Source organism: Aquarana catesbeiana, linkage group LG08 (assembly GCF_042186555.1).
Source record: "Aquarana catesbeiana isolate 2022-GZ linkage group LG08, ASM4218655v1, whole genome shotgun sequence".
Classification (NCBI taxonomy): domain Eukaryota; kingdom Metazoa; phylum Chordata; class Amphibia; order Anura; family Ranidae; genus Aquarana; species Aquarana catesbeiana.
The window spans coordinates 107,223,566-107,244,174 of NC_133331.1; the positions used below are offsets into that span (position 1 = coordinate 107,223,566).

A 20,609-nucleotide genomic window follows, 5' to 3' on the forward strand; every position below is an offset into this window, starting at 1 on the left:
TTTTCAGTTTTCAGCGCTGTCGCACTTTGAATGACAATTGCGCGGTCATGTTACACTGCACCTTAATTAAATTTTTAGCATTGTTTTCCCCACAAATAGAGCTTTCTTTTGGTGGTATTTGATCACCTCTGCGGTTTTTATTTATTGCGCTATAAACAAAAGAAGAGGGACAATTTTGAAAAAACACAATATTTTTTACTTTTTGCTATAATAAATATCCAAATTTTTTTTTTTTTTAACAAATTTTTTCCTCAGTTTAGGCCGATACGTATTCTTCTACATATTTTTGGTAAAAAAAAATTGCGATAAGCGTATATTGATTGGTTTGCGCAAAAGTTATAGCGTCTACAAAATAGGGGATAGATTTATAGCATTTTTATTATTTATTTATTTTTTACTAGTAATGGCGGCGATCTGCAATTTTTATTGTGACTACGATATTGCGGCGGACACATCGGACACTTTTGACACATTTTTGGGACCATTCACATTTATACAGCGATCAATGCTATAAAATTGCATTGATTACTGTGTAAATGTGACTGGCAGGGAAGGGGTTAACACTAGGGGGCGCTCGAGGGGTTAATGTATGACCTAAGGAGGTGATTCTAACTGTGGGGGGAGGGGACTGACTGGGGGAGGTGACCGATCGCTGTCCCTATGTACAAGGGACACGCCATCGGTCTCCTCTCCTCTCTGACAGGACGTGGATCTGTGTTTACATGCACAGATCCACGCTCCTGCTCTGTTACCCGCAATCGCGGGTGCCCGGCGGACATCGCGGCCGCCGGGCACGCGCACCGGGTCCCGAGTGACGCAGCGGGCACGCGCGCGCCGCCGCCGGTGCGCGCACGCCCCCTAGTGGCTCGGGAGGGCGAGGACGTCATATGACGTCCTCCCAGAACAACAGAAGCCTCGTCCAGCCGTCATATGACGGTGGGCGGTGGCTTAGCGGTTAAATGACTTTAGCAAATGGCTGCAATATAACAAAGAGTGAAAAATTTAAGGGGGTCTGAATACTTTCCGTCCCCATTGTGTGTATATATATATATATATATATATATAGTATCTCACAAAAGTGAGTACACCCCCCACATTTTGTAAACATTTTACTATATCTTTTCATGTGACAACACTGAAGAAATGATGATTTGCTACAATGTAAAGTAGTGAGTGTACAGCTTGTATAACAGTGTAAATTTGTTGTCTCCTCAAAATAACTCAACACACAGCCATTAATGTCTAAACCACTGGCAACAAAAGTGAGTACACCACTAAGTGAAAATGTCCAAATTAGGCCCAAAGTGTCAATATTGTGCCTGGCCACCATTATTTTCCAGCACTGCCTTAACCCTCTTGGGCATGGAGTTCACCAGAGCTTCACAGGTTGCCACTGGAGTCCTCTTTCACTCCTTCATGATGACATCATGGAGCTGGTATCCAAATTAGGCCCAAAGTGTCAATATTGTGCCTGGCCACCATTATTTTCCAGCGGTTTAGCAGGACAGGTTCCAATAAGAACAGGCCTTGCCATGGTCGACCAAACAAGTTGAGTACACGTGTTCAGCGTCATATCCAGAGGTTGTCCTTGGGAAATAGATGTATGAGTTCTGCCAGCATTGCTGCAGAGGTTGAAGGGGTTGGGGTCAGCCTGTCAGTGCTCAGACCATACACCGCACACTGCATCAAATTGGTCTTCATAGCTGTTGTCCAAGAAGGAAGCCTCTTCTAAAGATAATGCACAAGCCTGCAAACAGTTTGCTGAAGACAAGCGACTAAGGACATGGATTATTGTATCCACGTCCTGTGGTCTAATGAGACCAAGATAAACTTATTTGGTTCAGATGGTGTCAAGCTTGTGTGGCGGTAACCAGGTGAGGAGTACAAAGACAAGTGTGTCTTGCCTACAGTCAAGCATGGTGGAACCATGAATGCCAACATGTACTGTGACATACTGAAGCAGAGCATGATCCCCTCCCTTCGGAGACTGGCCACTGCCTTGCTAAAGAAGCTGAGGGTAAAGTTGATGGACTGGCCGAGCATGTCTCCAGACCTAAACCCTATTGTGCATCTGTGGGGCATCCTCAAATGGAAGGTGGAGGAGCGCAAGGTCTCTAGCATCCACCAACTGTGTGATGTCATCATGAAGGAGAGGAAGAGGACTCCAGTGGCAACCTGTGAAGTTCTGGTAAACTCCATGCCCAAGAGGGTTAAGGCAGTGCTGGAAAATAATGGTGGCCACACAAAATATTGAGACTTTGGACCCAATGTGGGCATTTTCACTTAGGGGTGTACTCACTTTTGTATACACACATACACAGTATCATACAAAAGTGAGTACACCCCTCACATTTTTCTAAATATTTTATTATATCTTTTCATGTGACAACACTGAAGAAATTACACTTTGCTACAATGTAAAATAGTGAGTGTACAGCTTGTATAACAGTGTAAATTTGCTGTCCACTTGGTTGCCAGCGGCGACAACCACTTGCTCTTGTCCCTGAGCCAGCCGCTGTACCGCCTCCTGCAAAGCAGCCACCTGTGCTTGGGTAGACTCCTGCTGGGCAGTAAACTAGCTAGTAATCGTGTGCATTCCTGCTGTGCAGCTACAGCCTGTGCCAGGGCCTGCTGCTGCTGAGCCATCGCTTCCTCATGGCGACGGTTTGCCTCTGCTGAAGCTTGCTGCTGGGTCTTGTAGCTTGTGCCAAAGCCTTGATGACCTCCTCCATGTCTGCCTGCTGCTTGCAGCATCTGAGCTGACTTCACCCAAGACATGCCATAGGTACACTGTCTCTTTAAATGTCAGTTTTTAGTTTTAAACAGTTTTTGCGGCTGCAAATGCACTTTGCCAGCATCCAAGACACCAGTTGTAAAGTTTGGGGGATACTAGCTGCACGGGACCAAGTGCATATACTGTTTAAACTTTAAACAAAAAGGCTTTTATTTGTAAGCAAATCAAAAATAAATCTTCATTCAGCACACAGCACAAAAAATATAAAACAAGTCTGCTTATCTTCAGCACTAGGGATGAGCCGAACACCCCCCGGTTCGGTTCGCACCAGAACCTGCGAACGGACCGAAAATTCGCATGAACGTTAGAACCCCATTGACGTCTATGGGACTCGAACGTTCGAAATCAAAAGTGCTCATTTTAAAGGCTAATTTGCATGGTATTGTCCTGAAAAGGATTTGGGGACCCGGGTCCTACCCCAGGGGACATGTATCAATGCAAAAAAAACTTTTAAAAACGGCCGTTTTTTCGGGAGTAGTGATTTTAATGATGGTTAAAGTAAAAAAAAAAAGTGAAATATTCCTTTAAATATCGTACCTGGGGGGTGTCTATAGTATGCCTGTAAAGTGGCGCGTGTTTCCTGTGTTTAGAACAGTCCCTGCACCAAATGTCATTTTTAAAGGAAAAAATCTCATTTAAAACTGCTTGCGGGTTTAATGTAATGTCGGGTCCTGGCAATATGGATGAAAATCAGTGAGACAAACGGCATGTCCATTACCAGGCCCTTTGGGTCTTGTATGGATATTAAGGGGAACCCCGCACCCAAAACAAGGTTCTATATACTCTGAACAGCAGTATACAGGCGGTGCAAACAAGACAGGGACTGTAGGTTTGTTGTTAAGTAGAATCTGTTTGTCATTTTGAACGGGTACATTTTTAACGTGTTTAGCTCCAGCCAAAAAATCTTTTTTAAGCTTTTTGGAAAACATAGGGAAGGGTTATCACCCCTGTGACATTTGTTTTGCTGTCTTTCCTCCTCTTTAGAAGATTTCACCTCACTTTTTGTCCCAATGACAAATGTTTTTTGAAAATTTGGGTTTTTTTGTGGAACAAGGATTGGAAAGCATCAGTGGAAAGGAGAAATGTTTTTCCCATATTAACTCTTACAGGAGAGAATTTCCCTTCCTAGGGGTAGATTTCATCTCACTTCCTGTTGTCTCCTTCCGTTTGCAAGTAGGAGTCGTTTGTAAGTTAGATGTTTGAAAGTAGGGGCCTGCCCTATATACTCAGCATAAATTTGGTCCTTAGGTGTTGTTGTGGCCACAACAATGTAAGCCCTCACAGGGCCCTGCTGTGAAATATTAGATCAAGAATTGTAATTACATGCCCCTGTTGAACAGGGGCAGAAAAACTGGGCCTTTGGTGGTGGTGGTGGTGGTGCTGGTGCCACAACACTGTAAGTTCTCACTCGCTCTTGGTGGGTGCAGAAATGGGCCCTGCTGTGAAATATTAGATCAAGAATTGTAATTACATGCCCCTGTTGAACAGGGGCAGAAAAATTGGGCCTTTGGTGGTGGTGATGGTGGTGGTGGTGGTGCTGGTGCCACAACACTGCAACCCCTCACAGACACTCTAGTTGGAACGCAGAAACGAGCCCTGCTGCAAAGTATTGCATCAAAAATTGTAATTACACGCCCCTGTTAAACAGGGGCAGAAAAATTGGGCCTTAGGCACTGGTGCTACAACACTGCAACCCCTCACAGACACTCTAGTTGGAATGCAGGAACGAGCCCTGCTGCAAAGTATTGCATCAAAAATTGTAATTACACGCCCCTGTTAAACAGGGGCAGAAAAATTGGGCCTTAGGCACTGGTGCTGGTGCTACAACACTGCAACCCCTCACAGACACTCTAGTTGAAACGCAGAAACGAGCCCTGCTGCAAAGTATTGCATCAAAAATTGTAATTACACGCCCCTGTTAAACAGGGGCAGAAAAATTGGGCCTTAGGCACTGGTGCTGGTGCTACAACACTGCAACCCCTCACAGACACTCTAGTTGGAATGCAGGAACGAGCCCTGCTGCAAAGTATTGCATCAAAAATTGTAATTACACGCCCCTGTTAAACAGGGGCAGAAAAATTGGGCCTTAGGCACTGGTGCTGGTGCTACAACACTGCAACCCCTCACAGACACTCTAGTTGGAACGCAGGAACGAGCCCTGCTGCAAAGTATTGCATCAAAAATTGTAATTACACGCCCCTGTTAAACAGGGGCAGAAAAATTGGGCCTTAGGCACTGGTGCTGGTGCCACAACACTGCAACCCCTCACAGACACTCTAGTTGGAACGCAGGAACGAGCCCTGCTGCAAAGTATTGCATCAAAAATTGTGCCTTAGGCATTGGTGGTGGCGCCCAGAACCAAAAATGTTCTTTCAAGCTATCAGCGTGATGACTGAGGAGGAAGAGGATAATTACTCAGGGATAGTCACTCAGCATCAGCATAGGCAGTCTTTGAAGGGATCTGAGATTTAAAAAAAATTATTCGGTTACATCAGCATCAGGTGCTTGGTAGCTGGTGGTGATCCAAGACTGATTCATTTTTATGAAGGTCAGTCGATCGACCGAGTCGGTGGACAGACGCACCCTGTGATCGGTTACAAAGCCTCCAGCAGCACTGAATGTGCGTTCCGAAAGAACGCTGGATGCAGGACAGGCCAGTAGCTCAATTGCATACTGTGCAAGCTCTGGCCAGTGATCCATCCTCAAGACCCAGTAACCCAGAGGATTTTCGGTGGGAAAGGTGTCCAAGTCTGATCTTGCCCCTAGGTATTCCTGCACCATGTAAAACAGACGCTGGCGATGATTGCTGGAACCGATCATACCTTGGGGCTGCGGACCAAAAAATTGTCTGAACGCATCGGTCAGATGGCCACCTTCTCCACCGCTCCTTCTTTGACTGACCAAAGCCTCAGCAACACGTTGTCCAGAAACAGGAGTTTGTAACCTCCCAGTCTCTGGGAATGCGTTGCACAGACCTTTCTGCAAGGCCTCCAGAAGATGTTTCATCCTCTGCTCCCTCTGCGATGGCAAGATAAGGTCCGCAACCTTACCCTTGTAACGTGGATCAAGGAGGGTTGCCAGCCAGTATTGGTCCTTCTCCTTAATACCACGAATACGAGGATCCTTACGCAGGCTTTGCAGGATCAGGGAGGCCATGCAGCGTAGGTTTGCTGAGGCATTCGGTCCGGAGTCCTCTGGGTCACTAAGGACGACATGGTCCGCAGCCACCTCCTCCCAGCCACGTACAAGTCCATGTGTTTCTTGAGACTGATCCCTTAAAGACTGCTGCTGAGTGCCAGGCTCCACCTCCATACTGACACAATCTTCCTCCTCCTCCTCCTCCTCCTCCTCGTCCTCTTCCTGTGTGATTGGCGGGCATGCAGAAACACTGTCTGGATAAAGGGGGCCTTGAGAGCTAAGGAAGTCCTCCTCTTCCTGCCTCTGTTCTGCCTCAAGTGCCCTGTCCATTATTCCACGCAGCGTGTGCTCCAACAGGTGGACAAGGGGGACAGTGTCACTGATCCCTGCACTGTCACTGCTCACCATCCTCGTGGCCTCCTCAAATGGTGACAGGACAGTGCATGCATCCCTGATCATGGCCCACTGGCGTGGGGAAAAAAAACCAAGCTCCCCTGACCCTGTCCTGGTGCCATAGTCGCACAGGTACTCATTGATGGCCCTCTGCTGCGTGTGCAGCCGCTGCAGCATGGCCAACGTTGAGTTCCACCTGGTGGGCATGTCACAGATTAGGCGGTTCTTGGGCAGGTTAAACTCCTTTTGGAGGTCCATCAGCCGAGCACTGACATTATATGACCGGCGGAAATGCACACAGACTTTCCTGGCCTTCCTCAGGACATCCTGTAAGCCCGGGTACCTGCCCAAGAACCGCTGCACCACCAAGTTAAGGACGTGAGCCAAACAGGGCACATGGGTCATTTGTCCCTGTCGGAGGGCAGAGAGGAGGTTGGTGCCATTGTCGCAAACCACCATTTCTGCCTTAAGTTGGTGTGGAGTCAACCACCTCTGAACCTGCGCCTGCAGAGCTGACAGAACCTCTGCCCCAGTGTGGCTCCTGTCCCCCAAACACACCAGCTCAAGCACCGCATGGCATCTTTTGGCCTGCGTACTTGCGTAGCCCCTTGAATGGCTACGGAGCACCGCTGGTTCCGAGGACAAAGCACAGGAAGAGGCCATGGAGGAAGAAGAAGAGGAGGGGGTGGAGGAGAGAGGTGTGTCACAATCATTAGCATTTTGGAGGCGTGGTGGCGGAACAACCTCCAACACTACTGCACCTTGTCCTGCATCCTTCCCAGCTGCCAGCAGAGTCACCCAATGCGCCGTGAAACTTAAGTAACGTCCCTGTCCATGCCTGCTGGACCATGAGTCAGCGGTAATATGCACCTTACCGCTGACCGCCCTGTCCAGCGAGGCATGGACATTGCCTTCCACATGCCGGTAGAGAGCCGGAATCGCCTTCCGTGAGAAAAAGTGGCGTTTAGGTACCTGCCACTGAGGAACCGCACATTCCACAAACTCACGGAAGGGGACAGAGTCTACCAACTGAAAAGGCAGCAGTTGAAGTGCTAGCAATTTTGCCAAGCTAGCATTCAACCGCTGTGCATGTGGATGGCTGGGAGCAAACTTCTTTCGGCGGTGCAGCAGCTGGGGCAGGGAAATTTGCCTGGTACAATCTGACGTCGGTGTACCAAAAGCAGATTGCCCACAAGTACTTGGCTGTGACACACCTAATTCTACACCTTCATTCCTCTCAGTGCAGGTCTCAGAGAGGACTGAAGGTATAGTGGGGTTGGAGATCTCAGCTGATGAGGTGCAAGGAGAGGTCCTCTTTGTTCTTTGGTGTGGGTCTTTTAGATACGCTTGCCAATGAACTGCATGGCAGGTCAACATATGTCTGGTCAAGCATGTGGTACCCAAGCGGGAGATGTTTTGGCCACGCGAGATACGCTTGAGACATATGTTGCAAATAGCAGCGGTGCGATCTGATGCACTCGCCTCAAAAAAGGCCCACACCAAAGAACTTTTTGAATAACGCGCAGAGACTGCAGCGCCCTGCACATGTGGAGCTTTGGGGTGTGATGCAGTCAATGTGCTGCCCTTAGGCTGGCCCCTGGAGGGCATCCTGCCTCGTTGGTGATGTGCCGCCTCCTCCTCCTCTCTCCTATCAGGCACCCACGTTGAGTCATTGACCTCATCATCCCCTCCCTCCTCATCACTGGAGCAAACCTGGCAGTATGCTGCAGCAGGGGGAGCATGACTGCCAGATTGCTGTCCTTCTTGGGCACCCCCTCTGTCTGCGCTCATGTTACTGCCTTCATCGAGCTCAGTATCATCATCAGAGCCTTCCAAACGCTGGGCATCCTCCTGGAGCATGTGCCCAACACTGTGGTCAAACAGTTCGAGGGACTCCTCAGGAGGACATGGTGGGGCTAGGGAAGGAGTCACTGATGACATTGAGCCGAGGGAAGAGGCCGCTGCTTTGCCAGACAAAGTACCCTGGGCATGGGTGAGAGAGGATGAGAAGGATGAGGACGGCTTGGTCATCCACTCGACCAAGTCTTCCGCATGTTGTGGCTCAACACGGCCAGCTGCCGAAAAAAAAGCCCAAGCGTGTCCCACGGCCACATGCTGATGAGGATGCACCGTCTCCATGACCAGCACTAGACACAGAGCCTGCTTGCCCTCTCTTATTGGCTTGTGACTGTCTGCCTCTCCTTCTTGGCCTTCCAGACATACTAATGGCCTGTAGCTGCACTAAGCTGGGATATGTATATATATATATATATATATATATATATGTACTGATACTGCAGCTAGCAAAATCAACTGCCTGCCTGTAGTATGAGAACACCACCAACCTTCTACAGGTAGCTTTAGCTGAACACTGTGAGGTGGACGCACCCCACTAACTTGTAGGTTTAGCTGAACACTGTGAGCAGGATGCACCCCACTAACTTGTAGGTTTAGCTGAACACTGTGAGGTGGACGCACCACACTAACTTGTAGGTTTAGCTGAACACTGTGAGGTGGACGCACCACACTAACTTGTAGGTTTAGCTGAACACTGTGAGCAGGACGCACACCACTAACTTGTAGGTTTAGCTGAACACTGTGAGCAGGACGCACCCCACTAACTTGTAGGTGTAGCTGAACACTGTGAGCAGGACGCACTGCACTAACTGTAAATAGTCTAGCTGCCTGACTGTGGTACTAATAGGATCAAAAGAACACCATTAATTTTCTTCAGGTAGCTGTATATACTGTAACAAGACAAGCATGCCTGTCAGTAAGAAGATAACAGGAACGGATCTAGCTGAACACTGTAAGCAGGACGCACTGCACTAACTTGTAGGTTTAGCTGAACACTGTGAGGTGGACGCACCACACTAACTTGTAGGTTTAGCTGAACACTGTGAGCAGGACGCACCCCACTAACTTGTAGGTTTAGCTGAACACTGTGAGCAGGACGCACTGCACTAACTGTAAATAGTCTAGCTGCCTGACTGTGGTACTAATAGGATCAAAAGAACACCAGTAATTTTCTTCAGGTAGCTGTATATACTGTAACAAGACAAGCCTGCCTGTCAGTAGGAAGATAACAGGAACGGATCTAGCTGAACACTGTGAGCAGGACGCACTGCACTAACTTGTAGGTTTAGCTGAACACTGTGAGGTGGACGCACCACACTAACTTGTAGGTTTAGCTGAACACTGTGAGCAGGACGCACCCCACTAACTTGTAGGTTTAGCTGAACACTGTGAGCAAGACGCACTGCACTAACTGTAAATAGTCTAGCTGCCTGACTGTGGTACTAATAGGATCAAAAGAACACCAGTAATTTTCTTCAGGTAGCTGTATATACTGTAACAAGACAAGCCTGCCTGTCAGTAAGAAGATAACAGGAACGGATCTAGCTGAACACTGTGAGGTGGATGCACCACACTAACTTGTAGGTTTAGCTGAACACTGTGAGCAGGACGCACACCACTAACTTGTAGGTTTAGCTGAACACTGTGAGCAGGACGCACCCCACTAACTTGTAGGTTTAGCTGAACACTGTGAGCAGGACGCACTGCACTAACTGTAAATAGTCTAGCTGCCTGACTGTGGTACTAATAGGATCAAAAGAACACCATTAATTTTCTTCAGGTAGCTGTATATACTGTAACAAGACAAGCCTGCCTGTCAGTAAGAAGATAACAGGAACGGATCTAGCTGAACACTGTGAGCAGGACGCAGTGCACTAACTTGTAGGTTTAGCTGAACACTGTGAGGTGGACGCACCACACTAACTTGTAGGTTTAGCTGAACACTGTGAGCAGGACGCACCCCACTAACTTGTAGGTTTAGCTGAACACTGTGAGCAGGACGCACTGCACTAACTGTAAATAGTCTAGCTGCCTGACTGTGGTACTAATAGGATCAAAAGAACACCAGTAATTTTCTTCAGGTAGCTGTATATACTGTAACAAGACAAGCCTGCCTGTCAGTAGGAAGATAACAGGAACGGATCTAGCTGAACACTGTGAGCAGGACGCACTGCACTAACTTGTAGGTTTAGCTGAACACTGTGAGGTGGACGCACCACACTAACTTGTAGGTTTAGCTGAACACTGTGAGCAGGACGCACCCCACTAACTTGTAGGTTTAGCTGAACATTGTGAGCAGGACGCACTGCACTAACTGTAAATAGTCTAGCTGCCTGACTGTGGTACTAATAGGATCAAAAGAACACCAGTAATTTTCTTCAGGTAGCTGTATATACTGTAACAAGACAAGCCTGCCTGTCAGTAAGAAGATAACAGGAACGGATCTAGCTGAACACTGTGAGCAGGACGCACCGCACTAACTTGAAGGTTTATCTGAACACTGAGCAGGACGCACCCCACTAACTTTTGTAGGTTTAGCTGAACACTGTGAGCAGGACGCACTGCACTAACTGTAAATAGTCTAGCTGCCTGACTGTGGTACTAATAGGATCAAAAGAACACCAGTAATTTTCTTCAGGTAGCTGTATATACTGTAACAAGACAAGCCTGCCTGTCAGTAGGAAGATAACAGGAACGGATCTAGCTGAACACTGTGAGCAGGACGCACTGCACTAACTTGTAGGTTTAGCTGAACACTGTGAGCAGGACGCACCCCACTAACTTGTAGGTTTAGCTGAACACTGTGAGCAGGACGCACTGCACTAACTGTAAATAGTCTAGCTGCCTGACTGTGGTACTAATAGGATCAAAAGAACACCAGTAATTTTCTTCAGGTAGCTGTATATACTGTAACAAGACAAGCCTGCCTGTCAGTAAGAAGATAACAGGAACGGATCTAGCTGAACACTGTGAGCAGGACGCACTGCACTAACTGTAAATAGTCTAGCTGCCTGACTGTGGTAATAATAGGATCAAAGGAACACCAGTAATTTTCTTCAGGTAGCTGTGAATACTGTAACAAGACAAGCCTGCCTGTCAGTAGGAAGATAACAAGAACGGATCTAGCTAAACTGAATACAGTGTATATATATATATATATATATATATATGCAACACCTGGGATGCATATATATACACAATACACTGTAAGTGCAGCTAACTGACTGACTGTTCTGCCTAATCTATCTAACTCAAATCAAATGTCACTGTCTGTCTCTCTCTCTCTCTCTCAATGAACGCCGGAACACACACTACACAGGGCCGCCGTGCAGGCGGCCTTATATAGTGTGGGGCGTGTACTAAATCCCCTGAGCCATAATTGGCCAAAGCCTCCTTGGCTTTGGCCAATTATGGCTCTCTGTTCAGGCGGCGCTGTGATTGGCCAAGCATGCGGGTCATAGTGCATGCTTGGCCAATCATCAGCCAGCAATGCACTGCGATGCCGCAGTGAATTATGGGCCGTGACGCGCCACACGAATTTGGCGCGAACGGCCCATATCGTTCGCAATTCGACGAAAGATCGAACAGCCGATGTTCGAGTCGAACATGGGTTCGACTCGAACAGGAAGCTCATCCCTATTCAGCCCAAAGAAAATTAAAGAAAAGGCACACACAGTGTGTGGGCGGGTCTTCACCCCAGAGTTTAAAAGTCCTTGTTGAATCTTTAGCAGCTCCAAACAGATACACAGCTCATCGACAGGTGTAATCACCTACTCCTCCACACCACCACCTCTTCACTACTTCCTGTCTTTTATGAGCTGTTTCCTGGAGGCCTTTAACTCCCTGTGTGCTGAATTCCTGTGATCAGGGGTGGAGGCTCTTTCCCACCCGAATATCACTTCAGAGCCTCCCAAATTCTCTGTCCCAAATAACTCTCCATTAAGACAGAGAGGACTGCAAGTCAGTCCTCTCCTGATTGACTCTACTCCCGGAATTCCTCACCCATTCTGGGTGACCCCCTGAACACTACCGCACTTCCCTTAAAGGGACCACACCCCAAATATTGGTGCAATATAGCACCCATCCAGGACCCAGCCTTGGCGTCCTGTACAATATATACACACAAGCTGTACACTCACTACTTTACATTGTAGCAAAATGTAATTTCTTCAATGTTGTCACATGAAAAGATATAATAAAATATTTACAAAAATGTGACGGGTGTACTCACTTTTGTGAGATACTGTATATACAGTATATTAATTTATAGCTGGTAAATAGTTAGGTAATGGCACATCAGTTGGAGATTGGTGGATAATGATTCGATAGCTTGTTGATCTTCTTCAGTGGACATAGCTGCTTCTGTAAGACTGAGAAAAGCTCCGGGGAGAAAAAGCAAATAAGGGGGTTTGGAAGAAGCACTCAGCTTCAGATGCTGTGAAAAAAGTGTTAGCTGAATAGTTTAGAGAGGCTGTACTGAAATACAGATAGAGAGGAGCCACAACAATAATAAATGTTTACTTATGGTACCTTCGTCCCAACATTATGAAAGAGAAAGTGAGAAGGGGAAGCTATGGTGGTCTTTAATGGTACCGTACAACTGAGATGAATTTTATTACAAAAATACATACCCGCGAAACATGTAGAATAACCAATATACAAATGGTGTTAATGTTTTAGTTGCCACACTTCGGTGTGACCACACAACCAAAGCCTGTTTGATTATCATTGCTGGTTTTAATACTCTATTGTTAAATGAACATATATATTTTTGTAATAAAATTCATCAAATATTTTATTTACCACTGTCTATTGCAGTTGTTGTACATCATATCCTCCCCTTCTCACTTTCTTTTTCTTTGTACTGAAATACAGTTTAGAGAAGTGGTACTGGAATTCATTTTAAATGGATAATGGGTTGCTGGTCAGGACCAGCTCCTTGTTTTAAGGGTAAAAGGGATCAATACCGAATTGCACATTTTTAGGTGGTTAGTTAGCACTGTGTTTGGTTTATTACTTTTACCCCTTCATGACGGAGGCGGAGGGTAAAACAAATCCTAATGCCTGAACGCAATTTTGCAACTTTGACACATGTTAGCAAAATTGTACATATCATATAAGCGGCCTCACAGAAAAAGACCCACTTCCGTGAGGCCACATATATTTACACACGTGGCAGGAAGGGGTTAAGGTAATATTTTTATTTACTTCATCTTAGTTTGTTTTCATTTAATCTTATAAGACCTCATGCACACTTGGCGGTTAGTACCAGTGCATAAGTTCCCAGTGTTTTGGTGTGGGTGGAAGGCTCAGGCCCACTGTCCAGCCCCACTAATAGCAGCCTGTAAAATGAGAGGCTGACAGCTTCTTTGCATGGATGGGACTGGATGGTGCACCAACAGCTACTAACATTTAGTGCAGTATGAGCTCAGGGATGAATGCCAGAAATGCAAGCAGTACCCTGCCCATCTCTAACCAGTCAGAAGAAACATTTGGCAGTAGCTCCGGAAAAAGACTTGTGACAGAGCCCCACCAGGTTAGTGACTGTTTCAGATAGGCCTCCGTTTTTTGTGTTGCTCCTCTTGGCTCCATTTTGTTGTCCTCCAGTTTGTTGTGTAGCCCCTTTGAACTGGCCTGCACAGGCTCTAGATCCTGTTTCCGACCCCTGAGGACTGTGGTACAGCAATCCATATGCACCTCCAAAAGAGACTGTGGTGAGGGTTATTTATTTTAGTTGTTTGTGGAGAACATCTGAGATTTGGGGAAAAGTCACTGTAACTTCCAGGGAGTCATCGGTCAGTGGCTAAAAGGCCGACGAAAATCACTGCTGGCTATCTGTAGAATGATTTGAATCCTTTGAGGGATGTGGTAAGGTAGCTGCCCTACTGCCAATAGTGAACTCCATCTTGGAAGACCTGTGGGTGGAAGCTACGGGTTTTTGATTTGCTTCACTCTGCTACATCTGTGTTCAGTGATGTAGGATAATAGCGATATCTCTTGATGTATAAATAGCCCTAACAGCATGATTAAGGTGCATTATAGGGGAATAATTACCTGGGTAGAGTCCTAAAACACGTCTGCCTAAGCTCACTGAGTGCACGCACCCTCACAAAATGAATCCTCCTAATGATCCCAGATAGAACAATTATTAATATGCCGATCACTCGCAAGGAAAGCTTGTATACAGGTGACATCAGTTATTAATCAAGAAAGACTTTTGGAAATTTTGAACATGCAGTGGGTGACCAAATCCCTGAATGCATTATTTATTTACATATGTTTATGTAATTTCACTGAATAACAAGTTGATTACAATTCCCAGCAATGATTTCATCAACATATCTGCTAAAGTCAATGTGGTTTTAATGAACCATAAATTTGATGCTAGATACATGCTCAATTAACTGAGTTTTTGCAGCTGTGAAACATCAAGAAATAAACCCAAATTGATTTAACAAAAGGTTACAAGCAAAGCTAAATTTGAACCTGTCCAAAACAAACCAGTATCGTTTTCAAGGAACTCTTCCAGATTCAGTTCTTTGTTAGTTTTAACAGAGAATGTGTTTGTTACCCACTACACAAGAGTAATTTATTTTTCCTTTAGGTTGATTTAAGATAAAAAGATTGTTGATCATAAGCACAATAATGTATCAAACAATTGCTCTAAAATTCAGTTTCTTTGAGTACCATAAAAGGCAAAGCTACATGACTAATTTTCAAACACCTTACTGCACAATTAAAAACCACACTGATTTGCACTAGCACAATATGGCATACTTACCTGTACAACAGATCCAACCAGCGCTGCGCTGTCACAGCTGCTGGAATTCCGATCTTCGCCCGGTCTTCCTTCCGGGTTCACGTTCTCCAGCCGTGTGGTCAAGCTAGGATGTGGTCACTCCTGCACATGTGCATGGTAGTCGTCATCATGTCATGGCTCTCTGCATTTATGGTACACTTAGTGAATGCAGATGTCATCAGCTAGAGCAATACAGAATATCTCCTAAACGGTACAGGTTTAGGAGATATTCACGGCACCTGCAGGTAAGACTTACTGTAAGCTTACTGTAGGTACAAATTTTAAATCTAGGTTTACTATCACTTAAGGCTGGGTTCACATATATGCGAATTGGATGCGTTTTTAACCACATCCAATTTGCACAACATGTTAATGTGACCAGGCTTTCAATGGAGCTCGTTCACACATGTGCGGGGCGGCCACAGTGCAGTTTCGAAACGGGTCTTGTGCGTTTTCGCTAGTGACACTAATACAGTTATCAGTGATAGACTGTACACTGTACTAATGGCACTGGCTGGAAAAGGGTTAACAACAAGGGGTAATCAATGGGTTAACTGTGTGCCTAACACGTTTAATGTGTGCTGCTTTTACTAAACAGATCTGTCTGCGTTTTCTCCCTGAAATCAGAGTTGATTTCAGGGATAAGAAACAAAAAAATCACTGTCTGTGCACAGAGTTCTGTGTGTTCGTCAACACAGAACTTTATGCTGTGATTGGCCACAGCCAATCAGCAGGTTTCAGCCCAAATCATTGGCTGGAATCTGACAAACTCATGCTGTGTCCAATCACAGTATGGGTCAGCAGGGGGTGCATGCATGCCTGCCGCCAAATCAGGAAGAACACCGCGACATACGAGTATGTCCCAGTGCCTGGCTATGCCGTCCACTTGCGGTACATCTAATGTGAGTGGGTCGGCAAGAGGTTAATGCTAAACATTCATCTTCATTCATTCATATTGTTGTAAAACCCAATTGTGACTTGTTCCTTTCAATGTAGCTTAGTCTACACACTTTCATTGTACTAGAAATAGCATATGGACAATTATAGTCCGTAATGGGGGTGGGTTTGAAATTTAGACTTCCAAAGGGCAAATGTGAATTTTTGGGATTTTTATATACGAAGGTTATATTTTTTTATAGAGAAGAAAATATTAAAGTGGAAATAAACCTGAATTTTTTTTTTTTTTATATCATAGTATCAGATTTCCTATACTTTGAGCTCAGTCTTGCCACACAGAGTTAATCCATCTTTGAGCAATCCTCTTTTATTGTTCAGTGAGAAAAATCTTGACAAACTGAGAAAAACTTTGTCAAATCCTCCCCCTTGCTGTGAGTGACAGGTGATTTACATATCTCGTGCACTAGCCTAAGACACATGCAGTATTTTTTAATTCCCTCTCACTTCTTTCTTCAGCAGCTCTGCAAGGATTGGCTGTTCCACACCTCAGCATGATTTGGCATGCTGAAGTCATGTGGTTACTTTCCTGTCTTTTCACTGGATGTTAGAGATCATAGCAGAAGTTCAGCAGAAGTTCAGTGTTAGAAATACACAGGAGAAAATGCATATTGACAAGGAGTATAGGAGTGTAGAGGTGGGCGGGGAGTCTACTGACATCACGACTCCACCCACCGAGCTCCAGACAACAGACCCGCCCACAGAATCTGCAGTTTTTTGGGTCTAATAACAGACAGAGGGTAACAGGTAAAGATACATGCAGGAGGCGTGTATATCCTTATAGATAACCCCTATGGCAGTAGTTTAGAAAGGATGACATTGGGTTTGCATCCACTTTAAAGGTAAACATGTCTTATGGTAAAAATGATATTGCTTACCCTTGCTCCTATAACCTTTTGATCTCTTGGTAGTACGCACATGCATTCATACAGCTTATAGTGCTGAAACAAACTAAAGGCAAAAGAAAGAAGAAACACCATAAATGTCAAAATGTATGTCAGTCCAAATATATTGGTGACAACTGAACAATACTTAAGTAGATATTAGGTATTTTACAGATCAAGGCCTCAATTAATATTATATTTTTTTATTTTAAGATAGTGATAGCACTGACTGTCTGTAGGAGCCCTAGAACTAGCATATGCAAAATACAGTCTGACTCTTAAAACCCCAATTGAATGACCGCAATTTATAACTGTAACTAAGCCAGTAATATATAGAAATAAATCTGAAATCACTGCCCTGCCTTTCCACCTCATCCAATCAAAAAATGTTTTGAATCTATTCAGAAAAGCCCCCTGGGATCAGGATGGACCAATCCAGGCTGGACCAATGTACTGTAACTATTTATAAAATATTCATACCTGGAATTCATTTTTAAGAAACACACACCAGGATGATTCACCTGCTGTGATTGTTTGGTGAATGTAAGAGTAACTGCTTTATAAATAGACCTTTATTGTTTGAAATTCTGGACTTTGCTCTTCGCTTGTTATTCCCAGCTCCACCATCGTGGTCCCCCCTATTGTATGCCAAAAAACCCTCAATAAATACCCCGCACGTTGAGTCTTGTGTGCTTAGCATTTGTGTTCTTTCTATGCGTTCTTAGTTTGACACAACCTGCAAAAATATTTACCCTGGGAAAATCTGATGGTTATAAACAGACCTCATAAACTGTCATTTTATATTTAATTGACATTTTATTGTTAACTTTTGGAGTTGTATTATAAGAATCTATTAAAAGGGTTGTAATAGTACAACAGTATACGACAGGGACTTTGCCTTAAGGTGGGGTGTCCCTAGTATTTTTTTGTGTTTACTTATGCAGATAGGCTGTAGTCAGCCTAAACATTCTTTACTTCCTCTGTGCTCTGCAGGCTTTTCTATGCTCAGGGTGTTGATTTCATATGCTTGCTACTGTTGAGGAGGTTCCCAGCAGTGGGAAGAAAGAATATTTGAGTTATGAATATTTATCCTTTCCAGAAAATCATTGAAGGTTTGTTCTGCGGTGGAATAGAAGGTGATAAAATGTTTGGAACAAACTTCTAGTCTCCTTTCCCCACTCTACCCCAGATGGAACCAGTATAAAAATCTGCCGGATTTCAGTTGCCCTGCTGGGGGGGGGGGGGGGGGTCTGTTCAGAGGGAACAGTGTATGAAGTTGCCTGCCTGGAGGGAGCATACTTAATGGAATTTTCTGTGCTGGGGATTGTCCAGGGAGAGGTGGGCAGAACATGCTGCTGACAAACATAGCAAGATTTACTGCTTACAGAAAAGGGTACCTGTGGCTGCTCTGAAAAGGCCAAAATTGTCCAGAGAGAGAAGGATCCATCACAATTCAGGAAAGTAACTGTGACTGCTTTTACAGAGTCATAGATCTGAATTGTGGTTGCTCTTAAAAAGCCAATGATTACCAAGAAACTGGGGAAGGACAAACAAAAGCTACACTAAATTAAGGTTTAGAAATTGAGATTTCCCCTGTTACTTGTGTAGGCCAGGTTGCTGCAACCTTTATCGTGTATCCCCTATCCGTAATCTTTTCTCCCAAAGTTGAAATCAGCAATAAAATTGCCGAAAGACTAAATCAACATTGTTACCGCATCAAAAGCTAAGGATTCCGCCCTGAGAGTGGATGTGCCCAAGAGAGTGTGTACTGGGGCATTTGGAGGTGTCATCCTGCTATACTGCTTTGGGGGCATTCCACACCTCACAAGGAGTAGAGCTGAAATAAGAATAGTAAGGGTATGATTTTTGGAAAGAATTGGCAGCTGATGAAAAGTCTTCCCTTTTGTCCCTGCAGCAGCATAGATTGAGAGGGTTTATGTAATGATTATACTTGAATCATAGAGGACTGCAGTTTGATGGAAACAACAAGTGCTACAATCACTACATTTATGCAGACGGCTTTTATAAAACTTTCTATTTTTTGTTTGTCTATTGAATAATCTGAATAGCTGCAATTCATGGATTTCATAAAGGTAGTTTTTTTTTTTTTTTCATTTTAAATAGAACCTTACCATTTAACAATTTCAAAACTTTGTTATCTGTAGAATGAATTTGAGCAGCTGTATGTCATGGGTCTAATCAAGATTTCATAAAGATAGTTGTTTCTTAAACTTAAAAAAACTTTTTCTTTACATTTTGTTTTTCCCTTGAATTAATCTGAATAGATGTAATTCAAATTTAAATGAACTCGTAAATAACAGGTTGTGGTTTCATACAAGATTAAATGATTTCAGATCCCATTTTCAGACTTTTCAGAACTATCTTTTATAAAATTAATACATTTTGCTATCATTTTTACAGCTGCATTGTTAAGAAATGACATGTTTAATACTTTAAACTGCTCTTTCAAACTTTCTTTTGTGATGATAAGAAAATATCTCTATCTCTGTGACACGCAATACATCACTGCTAGATACTGTCTCAAAGCAAACTTATTTTTTCCAATACCATGCTGTCAGATGTATCTTCCAAAGTGAGCCATAAAAGAAAAGCAAAGAGATTTATTTAACAAGGTGATTTTCCTGCCACATTTTTAAGTGTTCAAAGCCAATTACATCATCTGAACTTTCTGCTATGCTATGTACATAAGCAAAAAAAACATGTTAAGCTACTATGAATCAGTGTGCTTGGGGCATCCAGACAAATTGTTATGACAACTAACCGCTTGAAAGGGTAGAATATCACCACTCACTATTTGCCTAGTGGAGAAATTATGGGGGTCAAAAGGGGTGCAAAAGCATTCAGAGCCAAGTTTTGAGTCAGCATTTGTCACTGGCTATAAATATGGCAAAAAATATGTTTGTAGAAAGTAACTCATGCAGTTAAAATAGCTTAGGTTGCTCAGGGAACTAGTCCTCATGAGCAAGGAAACATATACATGCAACTTCATTGACAACTTAGCTGTCCCAGGGCCTGTGGGAGCTAAAGTGTTACATACCACTGCCAATTATACACACCTACTCTATAAAGTTAAAGAACAATGTGCACTGTGCACATCAACCAATTATAATTCATAAACTACTGACGTGACTAATGTGTTTAATGGTTAATTTGATCAGCAGATGCCCATTTATAGATCAAAGTCTAAGTTCACTGAAAAGTTATCTGCTGCATTTGATCAGAGGCATTTGACAGGTGCAGAGGAAGCAAAATGTTGCCACCTCACCGCCTGTTTTAAACCGGTAAAGCCTGCACAAGTTATGCATTGCACACAATTGCAAGGCGGTTGTGGCACAGGGTCTCATTAAGAAGGTATTGCCTTCAAAATGCGTCAGACAGTAAGGACCCTGGTGAGATCCCCTGTTACTCTGGAGTGTGCTGTACCTATGTCTACAGGGCTACAGATGAGTAGCTTGATAAGTGTTTTTAATTCACATGTTCATCATGAGAATAATTTATGAAGATTGTTTCTTATTGAATGCTGTTGGATAATGCACTAGGCTGGTGTACCCTCTTTTGTTCATTTTTTGCAGTTGTGGCACAAGTCTGTTTACTTGAGTGGGTCATGTTTGTCAGGGGTACTGCCCATTGAACGCAGTGGGTATCATTTTTGCTGTGGCTGCAAAGCATTGTGCCCACATCATGCATACACCTCTGTCTGGTTAACTTTGCAACATAAGAAAGGGTGGGTTTGCAGTAAAAATGCAGCTTAGCCACCTATTTTTACTGC

The 20,609-nt window shown here is 44.4% G+C and overlaps 1 protein-coding gene across 1 annotated transcript in view; it reads right to left on the reverse strand.

The window, feature by feature from the left end:
- CABCOCO1 (ciliary associated calcium binding coiled-coil 1) overlaps positions 1-20,609 on the reverse strand; it is a 157,298-nt gene that overhangs the window by 114,609 nt on the left and 22,080 nt on the right. Inside the window, exon 5 of the mRNA XM_073596264.1 lies at positions 16,814-16,886. Within this exon, the coding sequence (XP_073452365.1) occupies positions 16,814-16,886 (73 nt within the window). The remainder of the gene's footprint in view (positions 1-16,813; positions 16,887-20,609) is intronic.